This window comes from Oryctolagus cuniculus, chromosome 14, assembly GCF_964237555.1.
Source record: "Oryctolagus cuniculus chromosome 14, mOryCun1.1, whole genome shotgun sequence".
NCBI classification, from domain to species: domain Eukaryota; kingdom Metazoa; phylum Chordata; class Mammalia; order Lagomorpha; family Leporidae; genus Oryctolagus; species Oryctolagus cuniculus.
In genome coordinates this window covers 31,504,402-31,520,413 of record NC_091445.1, presented here as the reverse complement: position 1 = coordinate 31,520,413, position 16,012 = coordinate 31,504,402, and the positions used below count along the sequence as shown (strand labels likewise).

The 16,012-nt window shown below is 35.0% G+C and overlaps 1 protein-coding gene and 1 long non-coding RNA gene across 31 annotated transcripts in view; one reads left to right on the top strand and one right to left on the bottom strand.

Annotated features, from left to right (window-relative positions):
- FER (FER tyrosine kinase) overlaps positions 1–16,012 on the bottom strand; it is a 475,696-nt gene that overhangs the window by 329,777 nt on the left and 129,907 nt on the right. For all 29 annotated transcript variants that reach the window (XR_011381955.1, XR_011381954.1, XR_011381952.1 and 26 more), the window contains 3 exons: positions 11,246–11,429; positions 7,027–7,164; positions 6,378–6,497 (listed from right to left, as the gene is read on the bottom strand). Coding sequence is in view for 25 of the 29 variants with exons in the window: in XM_051853925.2 (XP_051709885.1) it covers positions 6,378–6,497; positions 7,027–7,164; positions 11,246–11,429 (442 nt within the window). In the remaining 4 variants the exon portion in view is untranslated. The remainder of the gene's footprint in view (positions 1–6,377; positions 6,498–7,026; positions 7,165–11,245; positions 11,430–16,012) is intronic.
- The window catches only part of LOC138845158 (uncharacterized), a 56,307-nt gene that overhangs the window by 16,060 nt on the left and 24,235 nt on the right, over positions 1–16,012 (top strand). Inside the window, exon 2 of one of the 2 annotated variants that reach the window (XR_011381957.1) lies at positions 526–752. This is a non-coding gene — a long non-coding RNA (uncharacterized lncRNA). Of the gene's footprint in view, positions 1–525; positions 2,545–16,012 lie in introns of those variants that run through there. The other variant, XR_011381956.1, reaches the window with a different exon arrangement.

Sequence of the window (16,012 nt, the reverse complement as noted above, 5' to 3'; positions counted from 1 at the left end):
ATCTTTGGAAATGTCTTTTCACACAGATTGTTAGGAGCAAATACCAATATCTATCCATGAGTGTAAGTATATTCAGTGCTTAGCAAAAATAGAATAATTACATAATAAATGCTAAGCTTTGCCACCTAATTCAATAACAAAAAGATTCACACTCAGCTGTGCCTGAAAAATGCAACACTTGAAATCCATTTTCTCTTCTCTTCCTGCTTTGATATGACAGGCAAGAAGTAAATAAAATGCTACATATCCTTATATGGGAGGCACTCAAACTAGTACTAGGTTATAACTGTGTCACTGTGATTTGTACTGTACCAAGAAGCAGTGCGGAGCAACGAGAGTACCACATACAGTCTGTCATGACTGCTTGACTCTGCGATTGTAGCAGGAAATTACCCATAGACAACAAGTAAATGAATGAATAAAACTTTATGCATCCTGATGTTTAAATTTTATTTTATTTTCACGTGTCTTGAAAAGTAATTCTCTTTTTGATTTATTTCAATCATCCTAAAATGTTAACAGCAGGGGCTGGCACTGTGGTGCAACAGGTTAAAACCCTGGCCTGCAACACCAGCATCCCATATGGGCACAGGTTCAAGTCCCAGCTGCTCCACTTTTGATCCCTACTAATGGGCCTGGAAGCAGCGGAGGATGGCACATGTCCTTGGGCCCCTTCACCTACAAGGAGACCTGGAAGAAGCTCCTGGATCCTGGCTTCAAATCAGCTCAACTCTAGCAGTTGTGACCATCTGGTGAGTGAAACAGCAGATGGAAGACCTCTCTCTCTCCCTTCCAGCAATCTTAGCTCATGGGTTATAGAAAAACAGGCAGCAAACTGGATTTAGCTTATGAGAAGTACAAATTGCTAATTTATGACCTTGAAGAAGATCATTTTTCACACAGAAAATTACCAATCTTAAAACTAAAATATTCTTATTTTTATTATATTATAAATATATTCTATTATAAACATCATGATTTTAAATTTTAAAAAGTATATGGGGTGGGGGGAGGCTGGTGCTGTGGTGCAGCGGGTTAACGCCCTGGCCTGAAGTGCCAGCATCCCATAAGGGCGCCGGTTCTAGTCTCAGCTGCTCTACTTCCAATCCAGCTCTCTGCTATGGCCTGGGAAAGCAGTAGAAGATGGTCCGAGTCCTTGGGCCCCTGCACCCACGTGGGAGACCCAGAGGAAGCTCCTGGCTCCTGGCTTCAGATTGGCACAGCTCTGGCCATTGCAGCCAATTGGGGAGTGAATCATCGGATGGAAGACCTCTCTCTCTCTTTCTCTCTGCCTCTCCTCTCTCTGTGTAACTCTGACTTTCAAATAAATAAATAAATCTTAAAAAGAAAAGTATATTGGGAAACACAAAGCCTGAGATTGAGCTTGGTTTAGAATACATGACTATACATTTTATACAATCTTTTGGAACTCAAATGTATTTCCTACTAATAGGTTATAATATTTCATAATAAAGAGAATCTTGTTTTAAACTAGAAAATAGTCAACAAAGAACCTAAGTCAACCTAAAGACCTTAAATATCTATCATTTTGCTAAAATTAATCAAAACTACTTCATTGGTACACACATTATTGCTCACATTACTTTAGAATAGTCTTAGAATTTTCCATAATTAAATGACTGATGTGCTGATTACATAACTTCATTTAAGTTGGCAATGAATAATGAATGTGAGTGCCACATCCATTCAAAAATGACAAAAACCATATAATAGGTATTTTACAAAATTTTTAAAACTTTTTTGTTATTAATATTTATTTGAAAGGCAGAAATAAACTGAGACAGAGAGAGAGAGAGAGAGAGAGAGAGAGAGAGAGATTATCCATTGATTTATTCCTCAAATGCCTGTAACAGCCTGGGTTGGGCCATCTAAAGCTAGGAGTTGGGAACTCAACCAAATTTCCCACTTGGGTGGCAGGGGGCCAATCACTTAAGCCATTACCTGCTGCCTTCCAGTGTGCACATTTGCAGGAAGATGGAATTGGAAACAAAGTCAGGACTCAAACTCACATAATTGAATATGGGATGTGGGTGTCCCAAGTGGCTTTTAACCACTATAAAGAATGCCTATTCCTGAATATATTCTTCTAATGTTGAAAATTTTTATAGCCTTTATTTTTGCAGTTTATTTAATGAATTAAAATTCCTTAGTCCCAAATTATTCATTTAAATAGTGATTAGTTGAGAAGAAATATTTATATATATATGATTTTAATAAGTTGATGATTAAAAAATCAATGAAGTATAGTATCTCTTCAGCATTTGGCAAAGAAGGTAAATTTTAAAAAAGAGGTAGAAAGGAGAGGTTATTGGCCAGAAAGGACAGAAGCTGTACATAACAACAAAAGCAACCTCAGATTGAAGCCTGAAGCTAATGCATCCAAAAGCCATGTAACAGGAGTCAGACAATTTCAGGTGTTCAGTGCTAAAAGTTATCCAAGCTGAGAAATAGCCCTTGACCACATGGTAAGATATCATGGAAAAAAGTTCCTATAAACAGGAAATAAACAAGCCTAAAAATAATTGTTTAACTCTTCTATATATACCCACCTTTTTAAATATATACACAAAAAGACTATGATGGAATGGTTTATGATATATACAAGGGGCTTCAAAAAATATGTAGGAAAATGGAACTAAAAGATAATGTATACTTTGCATGAACTATCTGAAGTCTCCTCATATTTAAGTAGAGAAAAGGTAGTAACTTTGTAAAGTACATATCACATCATTAATTTCCATCATAAGGGGCTAAATAATCTGTACAGTTTCACAAAGATAATTTAGCCCAACAGAATAATTTGCCGAACTATTCTCTAAGGATTATCAGTCATTTATAATTATTTTACCAAGAATTATCTGTTCATTTTTTTAATTAGAATAAGGTTGACACAATAACTAAATTAACAATTTTATGCCTTCAGGAATGAAAAGCTCTTTAACTTCAAAGCAATAATATTGTGGTTAAAAAGACTTTTCTAACTTATCCTCAAAATACACACTAGGTGTCTTCAAAAAGTTCACAGAAAATAGGTATAATGAAATATCTATGCATGGATTTCAAGTTTGTATAACAACAATAATTTTTTTTTTAATGAGAAAGAAACAGCTTCAATGCATCAGTTCCCTTCCCCACATGCCCACAACAGCCAGCACTGCGCCAGGCTGAGGCTGGGAGCCAGGAAGTCACTCCAGGTCTCCTGTGTGGACGGCAGGAACCCAGCCACAGGGGCCAGCACTGCCTTCTCCCAGAGTCTGCATTATTAGCAGGAAGCTGGAGTCAGGAGACAAAGCTGTGTATCAACCAGGGAACTACAGTAGGAGACATGGTTATCTTCACTTCTCTCCTAAACATTCACCTTTAAATAGATCTTTAAATTCCATTTTCTGCTATTTGAAGTATCTTCACATATGTGTTTTAACGAAATTACTTTAGATTTAACTTTTTTTTTAACTTTTAATTGATAAATATAAATTTCCAAAGTATAGTTTATGGATTAAATGGCTTTTTCCCCCAATAACTTCCCTCCCACCCGCAACCCTCCCATTTCCTGCTCCCTCTCCCCTCCCATTCACATCAAGATTTCATTTTATATACAGAAGATCAATTTAGAATATATTAAGTAAAGCTTTAAACAGTTTGTATCCCCACCAAAACACAAAGTGTAAAATATTGTTTGAGTACTAGTTATAACATTAATTCACATTGTATAACACATTAAGGATAGAGATCCTACATGAGGAGTAAGTGCACAGTGACTCCTGTTGTTGACTTAACAAACTGACACTCTTGTTTACGGCATCAGTAATCACCCTAGGCTCTTGTCATGAGTTGCCAAGGCTATGGAAGTATTCTGAGTTCGTCGACTCCGATCTTATTTAGACAAGGTCATAGTCAAAGTGGAAGTTCTCTCCTCCCTTCAGAGAAAGGTACCTCCTTCTTTGATGACCTGTTCTTTCCACTGGGATCTCACTCACAGAGATCTTTCATTTAGGTCTTCTTCTTCTTCTTTTTTTTTTTCCAGAGTGTCTTGGCTTTCCATGCCTAAAATACTCTCATGGGCTTTTTAGCCAGATCCAAATGCCTTAAGGGCTGATTCTGAGGCCAGAGTGCTGTTTAGGACATCTGCCATTCTATGAGTCTGCTGTGTATCCTGCTTCCCATGTTGGATCGTTCTCTGCCTTTTTTATTCTATCAGTTAGTATTTGAAAACACTATTCTTGTTTATGTGATCCCTTTGACTCTTAGTCCTATCATTATGATCAATTGTGAACTGAAATTGATCACTTGGACTAGTGAGATGGCATTGGTACATGCCACCTTGATGAGATTGAATTGGAATCCCCTGGCACATTTCTAACTCTACCGTTTGGGGCAAGTCAGATTGAGCACGTCCCAAATTGTACTAGATTTACCTTTAACAGTGCCAGTAGACATAGTGAAAAGCTCTTTCTTAAATAAAATTCTAGAAAAATTCCTAATCTTAAATTCATTTCCTAAATAGAAACACTGTTTATTGAAATGTATCTAAAATTCTGCCTAATTAAGATATAAGAAATTAAATCTTCTACCATATTATCAAATATTTATTACCCTTATTACTTTTTTGCTCATTGCTTCATCATAATTAAGAAATAATGATCTATTATAACTAATTTTGCTTTCATTATACCCTGAAAACAAATTCTTCGTAGGTCATAATATATTTGATTTTTACATACGCTTTTAAAGGTACTAATTTTTAATTTTACCACATTACATTTTTCAACACCAATATGTTGCTTTGAGTATTTATTAAAATAAATTACCAAACTCACTATAAAATCCTTGAAGGTATTAACCCTTACAATTTTAGACATGTAGTAAACATACTTTGATGAATAAAAGAATAGATTATCCGGGAGCAACAGAAATGATAATAGAAAAAAAGGAGTAATTTAATAATTTATACTGTATTCCTTCACCAAATAGCACATGAATTGAGACACAGAGTATTTCACTGTGCAGGAATTGAGAAATTCTGCCAGCCATCACCAGCCATTTTGTGGTATGTACTTAACTCTACTGTTTAGAGCAAGGTTTCTCAATCTCCATACTACTGAAAATTTTGCTAGATAATTCTTGCTTATGGGAGGCTGTCCTATACACTGTAGGGATAGTTAGCATCTGAAGCTAATGTCTCTAGACATTGTGAAATGTCCTCTGTAGGACAAAATCATCCTTGGTGAGAACTACTGATTTAGAGATGGGTGAAATGTCAATGGTCAAAGTCAACAGTCAAAGAGGAAGACATCAAAACTTAGAGAGCAGTGTTAAGAATCTCAATATGGCTGTGAAGAACAGCTCTCTAATGCAGGGTAGTCCTGTGCATCTATTCCTCTGAACAGTAGTCTATAATAATAATTATCCCTTTGTCTTGTACAAGTGATATGTGAACCATAACTTGTTAGTTCCTTTAATACATCTGGCCAGCTTTAAAGATTTCAAATACCTTTCCAAGAGCTAACCCCATGATCCTACTTTAGTTAATTTTCTTACCACCACAGGACAATGTAACTGAACAACAAAAAATAGATGATTAATTAATTATATTATATGAGAACTATTGGCTGAGTCAACTGAGGTAAAATTTCAACAGATGAAATGGCATGCCCATATCCAACACCAAAAGGAAATGAGTGCATAATTATGTGTAGCTATTGTCCTAATACAGACAGGCACATAAAAGGCTTATTAACAAGCATGTTGCTTTGTGTCTGAACAAAATAAGGATAGGCTAAATCTTTAAAATAGTGTCTTCATTAGGTTCTCTGAATTCAATATATACTATTAATCACCTTCAGTGTTTGTAAGTACTAAAAAACACAACAAGGCTTCTCAAAACTCCTTTAAAATTTTATGCAACAGAAACAAAAAAGGAGCTGATTTAATAGCACATAATAGAAGACATCCCTGCCTCAAGAGAAAACAGCCCAATAAAAACTCAAACTTTTCTACTTCTTGCTCTGACTTCAATGACTATTATCTCCATTGTTCAGTCTTCATATTCCCAAAATGGTTCTGCCAATGAATTTTGAGAATGAAATATGATTTAAAAATTATTCTAATATAAGATCTTAGCAATAACTGGGCAAATGAATATGTAATATCACACAGAACTTTGATTTTTCAGAATTATCTAAAGAAGTGATGATAATCAGAAGAATTAACATACTTCTCAAAACATGTTACCCTGGTCAAACTAACTTAATTTTCTTTTCATTACTTGGAAAAATTTTTTGGAATTTTAAATCTGATAAAGTACAAAGCAACAACAGTACTAATACTTAAACTGTTTTCATGTTCTAAATACTTACATTATTTGCAAACTCTCTGCTGTTAAATTATTCCACATGATTTCATTTGCATGAAGGTTTTCATTTTCTTCTAATAAGGAAGTATCAAACTCAATTTCTTGTTCTTTAGCAGCTGTTGTTCTAGCAAAGAATGTCAAATAATTTTCATTAATTAAGTATACTATCTTAATATATCCTATTACACAGCAGTATTTGTTGGTAATTGTAAATTATTTTAACAAAGTCAACACAAATAATATAAATCAAATTAAATTCTAACTGTGAAAATCATAGTCATGCAACTTTAGCCATAGTTCACTCATTTGTAGTAAACAGATATTATCTGCTTACTCCTGTCACAATGGCAATAAGTATAAAAATTAAATTCTTGCATTCAAAAATCATTAGCACATAATAAAGTTTAACACACATGCTAAACCACTATATTATTATATAAATGTTAATAAGAAAATAAGCAATTGTACAATAATACTTGACAAACTTTTAAATATCATGTAAATCAGTTATTACTGAGAAAGGACTTTGAAAATCAAAAGCAGATTAATCTGAAATATTCTATGTCTTAATGAATTCTGAAATACTATTTATTATTTGGTTGAGAAATAATAAATACTGTCAAAAGTTCTTAAAGAGAAATGAACAATCATACCTGTGAACATCTATGAAATCATTGTATTCTGTAGTAGGATCTATCTGTTCAACAGATAACTGAATTTCTTTATGGACATTCACTATTTCCTCTGTAACAAGACTGGTTATCTGGCTGTATTCATCAAATATACCTTTCCTAAAAACAAAAATAAAATGTTACAGCATTTTTATGGATTTATTAACAGAAATGAAATCCCTAAAGGAATCAGAACAATCAATATCAATATTGACTGCTGGTAGCTTCACATACCTCCTTATTTCATATACCTGGAGAATAAAACATAGGGATTATAAAAATGTTCAAATTAGCAGGCGGCACTGTGGCACAGCAGGTTGAGCTGCTGCCTGAGACACTTGCATCCCATAATGGGCCTGTTCGAGTCCTCGCTGCTCCACTTCCAATCCAGCTCCCTGCTGGTGCACCTGGAAGAGCAGCGGAGGATGGCCCAAGTGCTTGGGCTCCTTTATCCACATGAGAGACAGAGATGAAGCTCCTGGCTCCAGGCTTTGGCTTGGCCCTGCCTGGTTATTGTAACTATTTGGGAAGTGAACCAGCAGATGAAAGATCTCTGTCTCTCCTTCTCTCTCTGTAACTCTGCTTTTCAAATAAAATAAATAAATCTTTTAAAAATATATAAATTAATAATTTACACCTGGCATAATAAAATAATTGCAACTGATTATATAGAATAAGGCATTATTTTTTCAAACAGATATTCTATTTGTTGGTTACTTTCTATTTTTAAATATTCTTATACAAAGTTTGGATCTATAGCACAGAACTCTGATGGACTCTTCTCTCTTTAATATACACTTCCAGTGTCTACCACTCCAAAGAGCCTACTTCTTGGCTCTTCTCTGTATACTTAGCTCAACTGGTTCTATTCCTTCAGTGACATCTAAATCTCCTCCAGACCTCAAGTCAGTTACAAAAATGTCATCAAAATTATTAGCCTGGGGCCAGCACTTTGGCACAGTAGGTTAAACCTCTGCCTTTGGTGCTGGAATCCCATATGGGTGCCAGTTCTTGTCTCAACTGCTCCTCTTCCAAGCAAGCTCTCTGCTGTGGCCTGGAAAGCAGTGGAAGATGACCCAAGTGCTTGGGCCCCTGCACCCATGTGGGAGACCAGGAAGAAGGTCCTGGCTCCTGGATTTGGATCAGCCCAGCTCATGCCATTGCGGTCATTTGGGGAATGAACCAAGCTGATAGAAGACTTGCTCTCTCTCTCCCTCTCTCAGTCTATAACTCTCTCTCTCAAATAAATAAATCTTTAAAAAATTTAAAATTAAAAAAATTATTAGCCTGGTCTAAGAAACAAAAAATGCAAAAAGCTATTTTTTCACAAAGACCAGAGGTCCTAGTTAAAAATACTATGCTGTGAAAATACACCCCTGGTTGTTAGAGGCCTCAACAACAGTGTACAAGGACAAGCTTATCTTGCATATAAATACAAGGCAGGGCCTGTTTTTCTTTTCCAGAATTATTGCTCATAAGAAAGTAATCCTTACAAAGACTTTCTTATGATGAAATTCCCCTCAATAGCTTTATTTTAGGAGAGCACTGGATAAAACTGAAAGCTTTAAACTATTTCAGGCAATGTTAGCTTCAAATGTTACAGAAATATCTGATGAGACACTATTTTAAGAAGAGGGAAAGGATAGGAAATTTAATACAGATTTAGTCACTATCGCAGGGGTTATAACCTCATAAATGAAAGTACTAAATGTTATTAATGTGAACTAGCCTATCTAGCCAACTCTTAAAATCGAACAATTCAGTGAATAGTTATGATGTGAAGATCATTAATATTCACCTGCAAGGCAACTGACAGGGAGAGGAAAAAACCTAATATTATACGGAGGGGTACTTATCACATAGGATCCAATTCCAGTGATGCATCATGCTAGATGTAAAATAATGTATTCCAAACTAAATAAAATATACTTGCAAAATGACTGTCTCACAAAGACATTCTGGTGATGACAAAGACATTTTAACTGAAAATTCACATGAACAGTTTGAAAAAATACTGATTCATGAAATGAAAACCAGAAAGGAAATACTTCTAAATCAAAACTGTGTAACTCAGAGTAAGTAACTACATGTATGGGTTAAAGTTGTAGTATTAAATTATAATATTATATTATATTATTATAAGTAGACATTTTGCAATTTTAATCAATACTGGAAAGTTTATACATTCAAGTTGATTAAAAACTCTTCATTTCATCCTCTTATGGTGAATATACACAAAACACCTTAAAACAGTCTCACTACACACAAGTAAATATCTAGTTTTCTTTCAACTTTTGCATAAAGAGAAGCAAAAGCAAGTCATGCAGATTCTGAAAGGCAGTAGAGAAAATTCAACCTCCTACTTTTCAGAATTCTGTAAGTCATTATTAACCAAGAAACACTGGGATGCTATCTCCCTTATCTTAAATATTTGTATGTAAATGAAATAACAACTGCATAAGGACACCAGATTGTACTGTATTTGTTATGGCACCAATGGAAACAATGAAGCCATTTTATTAAGGTTAATTAATGTCAGGGTAATATTGGATCAGGTGTTGGGCTTTTTTAAAGAAATTTCCCTTTTGATTAACTATGAAAACATGCAATGTGCAGTCCAACACAATCTGGGAAGTTTTACAAAAAAGGGCATTTCCTAAATCCAGCTTTTGCTGTCACAGGATGTCCCTTTTTGTTAAGCAGCCTAACTCCAATCGCGGCCTCTGACTCCACACGGCCTTCTCTGTGTGTCCCTCTGTGTCCTCTCCTCTTCTAATGACTCCAGTCACTGTATTTAAGGACTATCCTAAACCCAGGATTATTTCATCTTGCGATAATTAAATGGTTACATCCACAAAGATCCTAACTCTAAATAAGATAACATCCTGAGAATCTAGGTACCCATGAGTTTTGGGAGTATGCTATTCAACTCAAAAAATCAGTCTCAAGAAAAGAGTGCTGGATTGGTCAAAAGACCTCACTTGGAGTTCCAGATCTGCCACCTTGTAGCTTTGTGATCTTGGGACAGTCCCAACGTGGCTGACACAAATATATCCTGAATATAACCTGTTCTGCCCAACTCTCCAGAATACTAAAAAGAACAAGTGAGCAAATGGATAACTGCACATAGAAGTACTGTGCAAACTACAACTTGTTATATAAATGGAATGGTTTGTTTTAGAAATTACTATTTTACCTTTAATTATTGTTTTAGCACCTATTAATTTATTCAATATTCAGGCTTGTCTTAAACCATAACTGTAAAATTTTCACAATCATCCTTCATGCTAATAAACTACAACATTTCAAAATACACTATACCTAGGAGCTCACATGCTAATTTATAAAATTACAGAAAATTAACTAGAATTCAAAAACCTGCATTTAACTAGCCCAAGTTCCTTCTCTCAAAATTCACTATTTGTGAACTTTATCTCCACCTGAGCAATAGTCTGTCCCTTCTCCAATTCTCCTGCACTACCAGGCCATTTCTCCTCCCTCTTCCCAATTCCAGCTCCACATCCACAGCAACTCTAACAGTGAAGAACTCCCCTGCATATATTTTCAATGAATCAAAATTGAATGTAGTCATTTGGAAAGCACTAAACGAGTCAACAAATGAGAGAAGTCCACCTCAGTGTGTATGGCCAATATATGCACATCTTATTTAATGATTATGCTATATATATTTCATTTAGTGATTAAAGTATACTCTTCCTTGGAGGAAAGAACTGTGGCTGACTCATCTTTACATCTCAAACCATCAGGCAAAATGCACTGCATACAGCAAACATTCAACAAAAATTTATTGATTTTTTCATCTCATACAGAAAAAAGGAACAGAAAGTTAGAAAATAAATTATTTCCTTGAGACTTCTTAATTGTTCAAGATTTGAATTCCCAGCCTTCTGGAGTCTGATACTTCTTAACACTTGTCATCTAACAAATATTTTTCCATTTAAATCCAGAACAAAACAAAAACACAGGAGAGAAGTGCCATTCTCAGTGCTAGCTACTGGTTATGAGCACAAACTGAAGGGACACCAAAAGTAAAAGTCAAGTACGACCAAGGCCAAAGAGATCTGAGGCACCCACTGGGCTGGGTCAATAACAGAGCTTATGAAGCAAAATCCACTTAAGATAAAATGGGTAGCTATCATTTTATAAAGGGACTTCATGATGAATAAGAAACATATCTTACAGTGCTTTTATCATTTCTTCTTGCATCTTTTGTAAGGAGTCCAGAAGCAGAGGAAGTGTAGTATCATAATACTGATTCTGATGAAGCTGTGCCCCTCTCAACGCCAACACATACTGGTTATGTAACATATGAAGCTTCATGGTGGCTTTGTCATAACGTTCCTTGGCTTTTTCTGTTTCCTTCCCTAAAGAAAACATTGAAAAAGTTAGCAAGGAAACAAATTTTATCTTCACTATACTGTATGTGGGTTACCACTACTTTATGTTATTGCACACATTTTATGAAAAACAACAAAATTTTACTGAATACTCTATGCTCAGCTTTATACAAAATACTATTTATTTATCATATTTAGCATGGAAACTGCTACAAAGGAAACAAAGTTAGAGGAAATTTTGTGGAGAAAATAGATTTGAAAGATGAGTCATATCTGGAAAAGTACAAGACAGAATAGGCAATAATTCTTCCCTCTCACCTTCCCCTTTTCCCTACATTTGTTCCTTTTTTTCATCTAATGATTATAAACTGAACTCTACTAGGAACTGTGCTAAACACTGAGAATTCAATACATAGCAAAACCGAGCCTCTGACATTCAGCTTGATGAAATGGAATATTGAGTGAATACATAGAAATAAGCAATGTTATATAAGTGGGAGAGAGAGAAAGTTTCTAAGATGATAAGGAAATATGACTTTACAACTTACCATCAAAAAACTCAAATGAAATGAATATCATGAGAAAAAAACTATCCATGAATTTCAAAATGTTTTTGCACTAAAATAAATTTGTACTAACATTTCACAAGAGGTTCCAGTATGAGGCACTAAGAAGAAGGAAGGTATCAGTATGAAAGGAGCCCCTGTCCCAGCAACATGAATTCTGCTAAAATTGAAGCAAGAACAAACATCCGATTTATGGTGAAGCTTGGATGAAAGAACTGTGAAATCATTGATGCTTTATGATACTTTGAGGATGACAAAGCCCACCCAGAATTAGCAATTAACAATGGATAGTGTGTTTGAAGAAGGGACAATAATGATGTTTAAAATGAAGCCCGCAGCAGCACACCATCCACACCAATTTAGAGGAAAAAAATTAACCTTGTTCATGTTCTAATTTAAAAAAAAAATGTTTAATGGTAGACATAACAGCCAACACCATAGACATCTCAACTGGCTCAGCTTACACAATTCTGACTGAAAAGTTAAAGTGGCGCAAACTGTCTGCTTAGTAGGATCCAGAACTGTTGTACCCACATCAGCTGCAAACAAAAGCAGTTTTCAATGGAAATTTTGAACATGTGAGATCTAGATCCTGAAATATTTCTTTGAAAAAAATGTAACAGGAGAGGAAACACAGCATTACCAGTATGATCCTAAGACAGAGCACAATCAAAGCAATGGCTACCAAGAGACAGAAATGCTCTTGTCAAAGCAAAATCAGACCAGTCAAGAGCAAAGGTCTTGGCAAACATTTTTTGGAGTGTTTAAGGCATTTTGATTGTTGACTTTCTGAAGGGTCAAAGAACAAAAACATCTGCTTATTAGGAGAGTATTTTGAGAAAGGTAGCCAAAGTCGTAGCAGAAAAACACCTGGAAAAGCTTCACCAGAGAATGCTGCTCCAGCACAGCAATGCTCCTACTCCTTCCTCTCACCAGGGAAGGGTAATTTGTGAGAGTTTAAAAAAAAAAAAAAAAAAAAAAAAAAAACAGGAAATCATTATCATCTACCTTCCAGTTCTGATTTGGCTCCTTCTGACTTATTTGTTTCTAAATTTTAAAAAAATCTTTAATGGGCACTCACTTTTCTTCAATTAATAATGTCAAACATTGTATTGACATACATTCCCAGGACCATTACTTTTTTAGGAGTGGACTGACTACATAGCTGGTATCATTGCTTACAAAAGTATGTCAACCCTGATGGAGTTTATGTAGAGTGATAAGGTTTACTTTTTTTTTTTTACTTCTTTTAATTTCTTTCTCCTATGTGATTTTTGAGTCCCCTTGTGTGGGTAGGGCAATTCTTAGCACTGCATGACCGAAAATCAAACAGAGCAATTTAGACAATATGGCAAGTCTGGGAAATCCTGATAATGTAATGAATTAAAATTTTTTGTGGTTTCTTTATTAAAATCATTGAGAAACTATTTATATGGGCCAGCGTTCTGGCAGAGTGAGTTAAGCTACTATCTTCAAGGCCAGAATCCCACAGAGAACACTGGTTCAAGTCCCAGGTACTATGCTCCCAATCCAGCTTCCTGTTGATATGCCTGGGAAGGCAGCAGATGATAGCCTAAGTGCTAACACCCTTATCACCCATGTAGGAGACCTGGATGGAGTTCTAGGTTCCTGGTTTCAGCCTGGATCAACTCCAACTACTGAAGCCATTTGGCAAGTGAACCAGTGAATAGAAGATATCTTTCTCCCTCCTCCCTTTCCTCTTTTTTTTCTCTCTTTCTCTTTCTTCCACCCTCCCATCTTCCCTTCCTCCCTCCTTCTCTGCATTTCAAGTAAAAAAATTTTTTTAAAGTATTTACAGATTACCAATGTAAGTGAATATACAATAAGTAAAATTTAAGCAGAACTTAAGCTTTTGATGCAAACAGAAAAAAAGTATTTCTTGTCACTTTGGGTGCAGGAAATAAATTTTACAAAATATTTATTAATTTCTGCCCTCCCTCCAAGGACATACTCCAAATAAATCCTCTCCCTAAAAACAGATCTTGCATTGAGAACTGTTGATGCCTCGGCTGTCATTCTACTTGGGCTCAGCAATCATGTCAGTGGTTCCAATTTAAAAGTCTCTCCAGTCAAAACGCAGGGAAATCTAAGAATGTCTGCCAAGAAAGGAAACTTCAGGCCCCCAGACCATGCCCAGTCAGAGCAACTGAATAAGAAATACAGTTTGCTTGCATTTCCTTGCACTGGATGATACATTTGATGACACGAACCAGTATATAATCATACAAATATTTAAATGTATAACAAGTATAAAATAATTCTCACTACTATGAGGTATACTACATGATTTGCTAAAAATTATATTGCAGTTGAATTTTGAATTTTCTAAATGTTTATCAGACTTCAAATAAACTTCTTCCCTCAGTAATATAAAACCCTGGAGAAGTTTACTCATTTTCTGCAACACTTGAGATAATTTTATTAATTTAGTAATTTTTAATCACTCAATTATCAAGGTAATCACTCAATAATACTAATCATGGATGACTTTTAACATTCTCAGGAATATTCTCCCAGATGTACCATGATAATGTTTCACAAATAATATACACACCATTTTTGTCCATGAATATTGCTACTCAGCATCCTTCTCGCAGAAATGTATTTCAAGAGTCAATGCAGTTAACACATCAACAGGCAGCCCCAGAGCCTTCACCTAAAACCACCAGCACATTCCCCTCCTACCCAAACAGATCAGGAGGAAACTGATAAAGTGCAAGATCCCTGGTGCCTACCAGACCATATCAGAGTCAATTTTTGGCTAGAATCCAAGTCATGTTAGTGCCTGAAGTAGAGTGGAACTTCACTAACCTCTGCTACAGAGGCTGCTACAGCAGGCTGGTACTACACTGAGGCCTTTTCCAATGTTTTTGTTTTTGAGTTAAGCTAGTTTCAGTGTCTACAACTTGAAATTGAACAAATTAGTTCTGATAACAGACAATTATCCAGACAGCAGACAATTATCCAGATAAATTAATTTCAACTGAAAAAATATTTTCTACAGTCTACATATTCATAATAAAAAAATAAAACAAGCAATTACTAGGCAACAGTATTAGAGTAGTATGTTCTAATTTGTTCATTTTTAATGTCAGTTAAACATGTACTTAATGAATTCAGCAAGTACCATATTTAAAGTCACATTTTTAAGAACTATTACTTTTTTATATGAACTCTATTATTCCTAATTTCTCAAATTTTTGAGTGTAATGTCAGTAGTCATGCTCTACACAAAACATTTTCATGGAGACATTTAAACCGCTGAAACCACCCATTTGTCTTTATATTTGCACAGATTTTGAAATGGCGCACTACCCATCTGTCTTTCTAACTGGTGCTGGTTGATTCATTAAATATATAACATTCAACTCGCCATGATTTGATAATGCAAAATTACATTAAAAATGTTAAGACTTCGCAAATACTATTTTTTTCTTTATTAAGTATAGACTATGACAACCTGAAAACTATTTTAGCTAAAATTACTAACAGCTTCTATCAGTCATTAACAAGACTTAGGAAAAAAAATATGCCTCTGGAAACATTCAATGCAAAATCCACTCATTAAAATAATATAATAATAATAATAATTCCTTCAAAAACACTAAGTTTAAAGTAGAATTTGTACGTAAGTCAATATTTTGGGGGGATGGGCATGTTATAGATCACAGATACTTCCGTATTTGGATGTAAGATGTTGCACTTGCATTCTCTCTCTCTCTCTCTCCCCTTCCCTCTTTCCCTCTCTTGCAGGTATGGACAGAGTTTTGAAAACACACTCATTTGCCATGATTTGGAAAAGGATTCTAGTGTACTTTTTCCTGATTTGCTTTAAAAGGAATAGAGTCCCATAGAGACTACATTATATTAGTAAATTGCAAAAAATGTTAATACCATCTGAAAACAAATTTTTCAATTCCTTTTCAGTCATCAAAATTATTTCAAAAAACTACCTAAAACAAGTTCAGAACATCTCACATCACTGGTATATTTCTTAACTTATCAATAACTACATATGAGTTT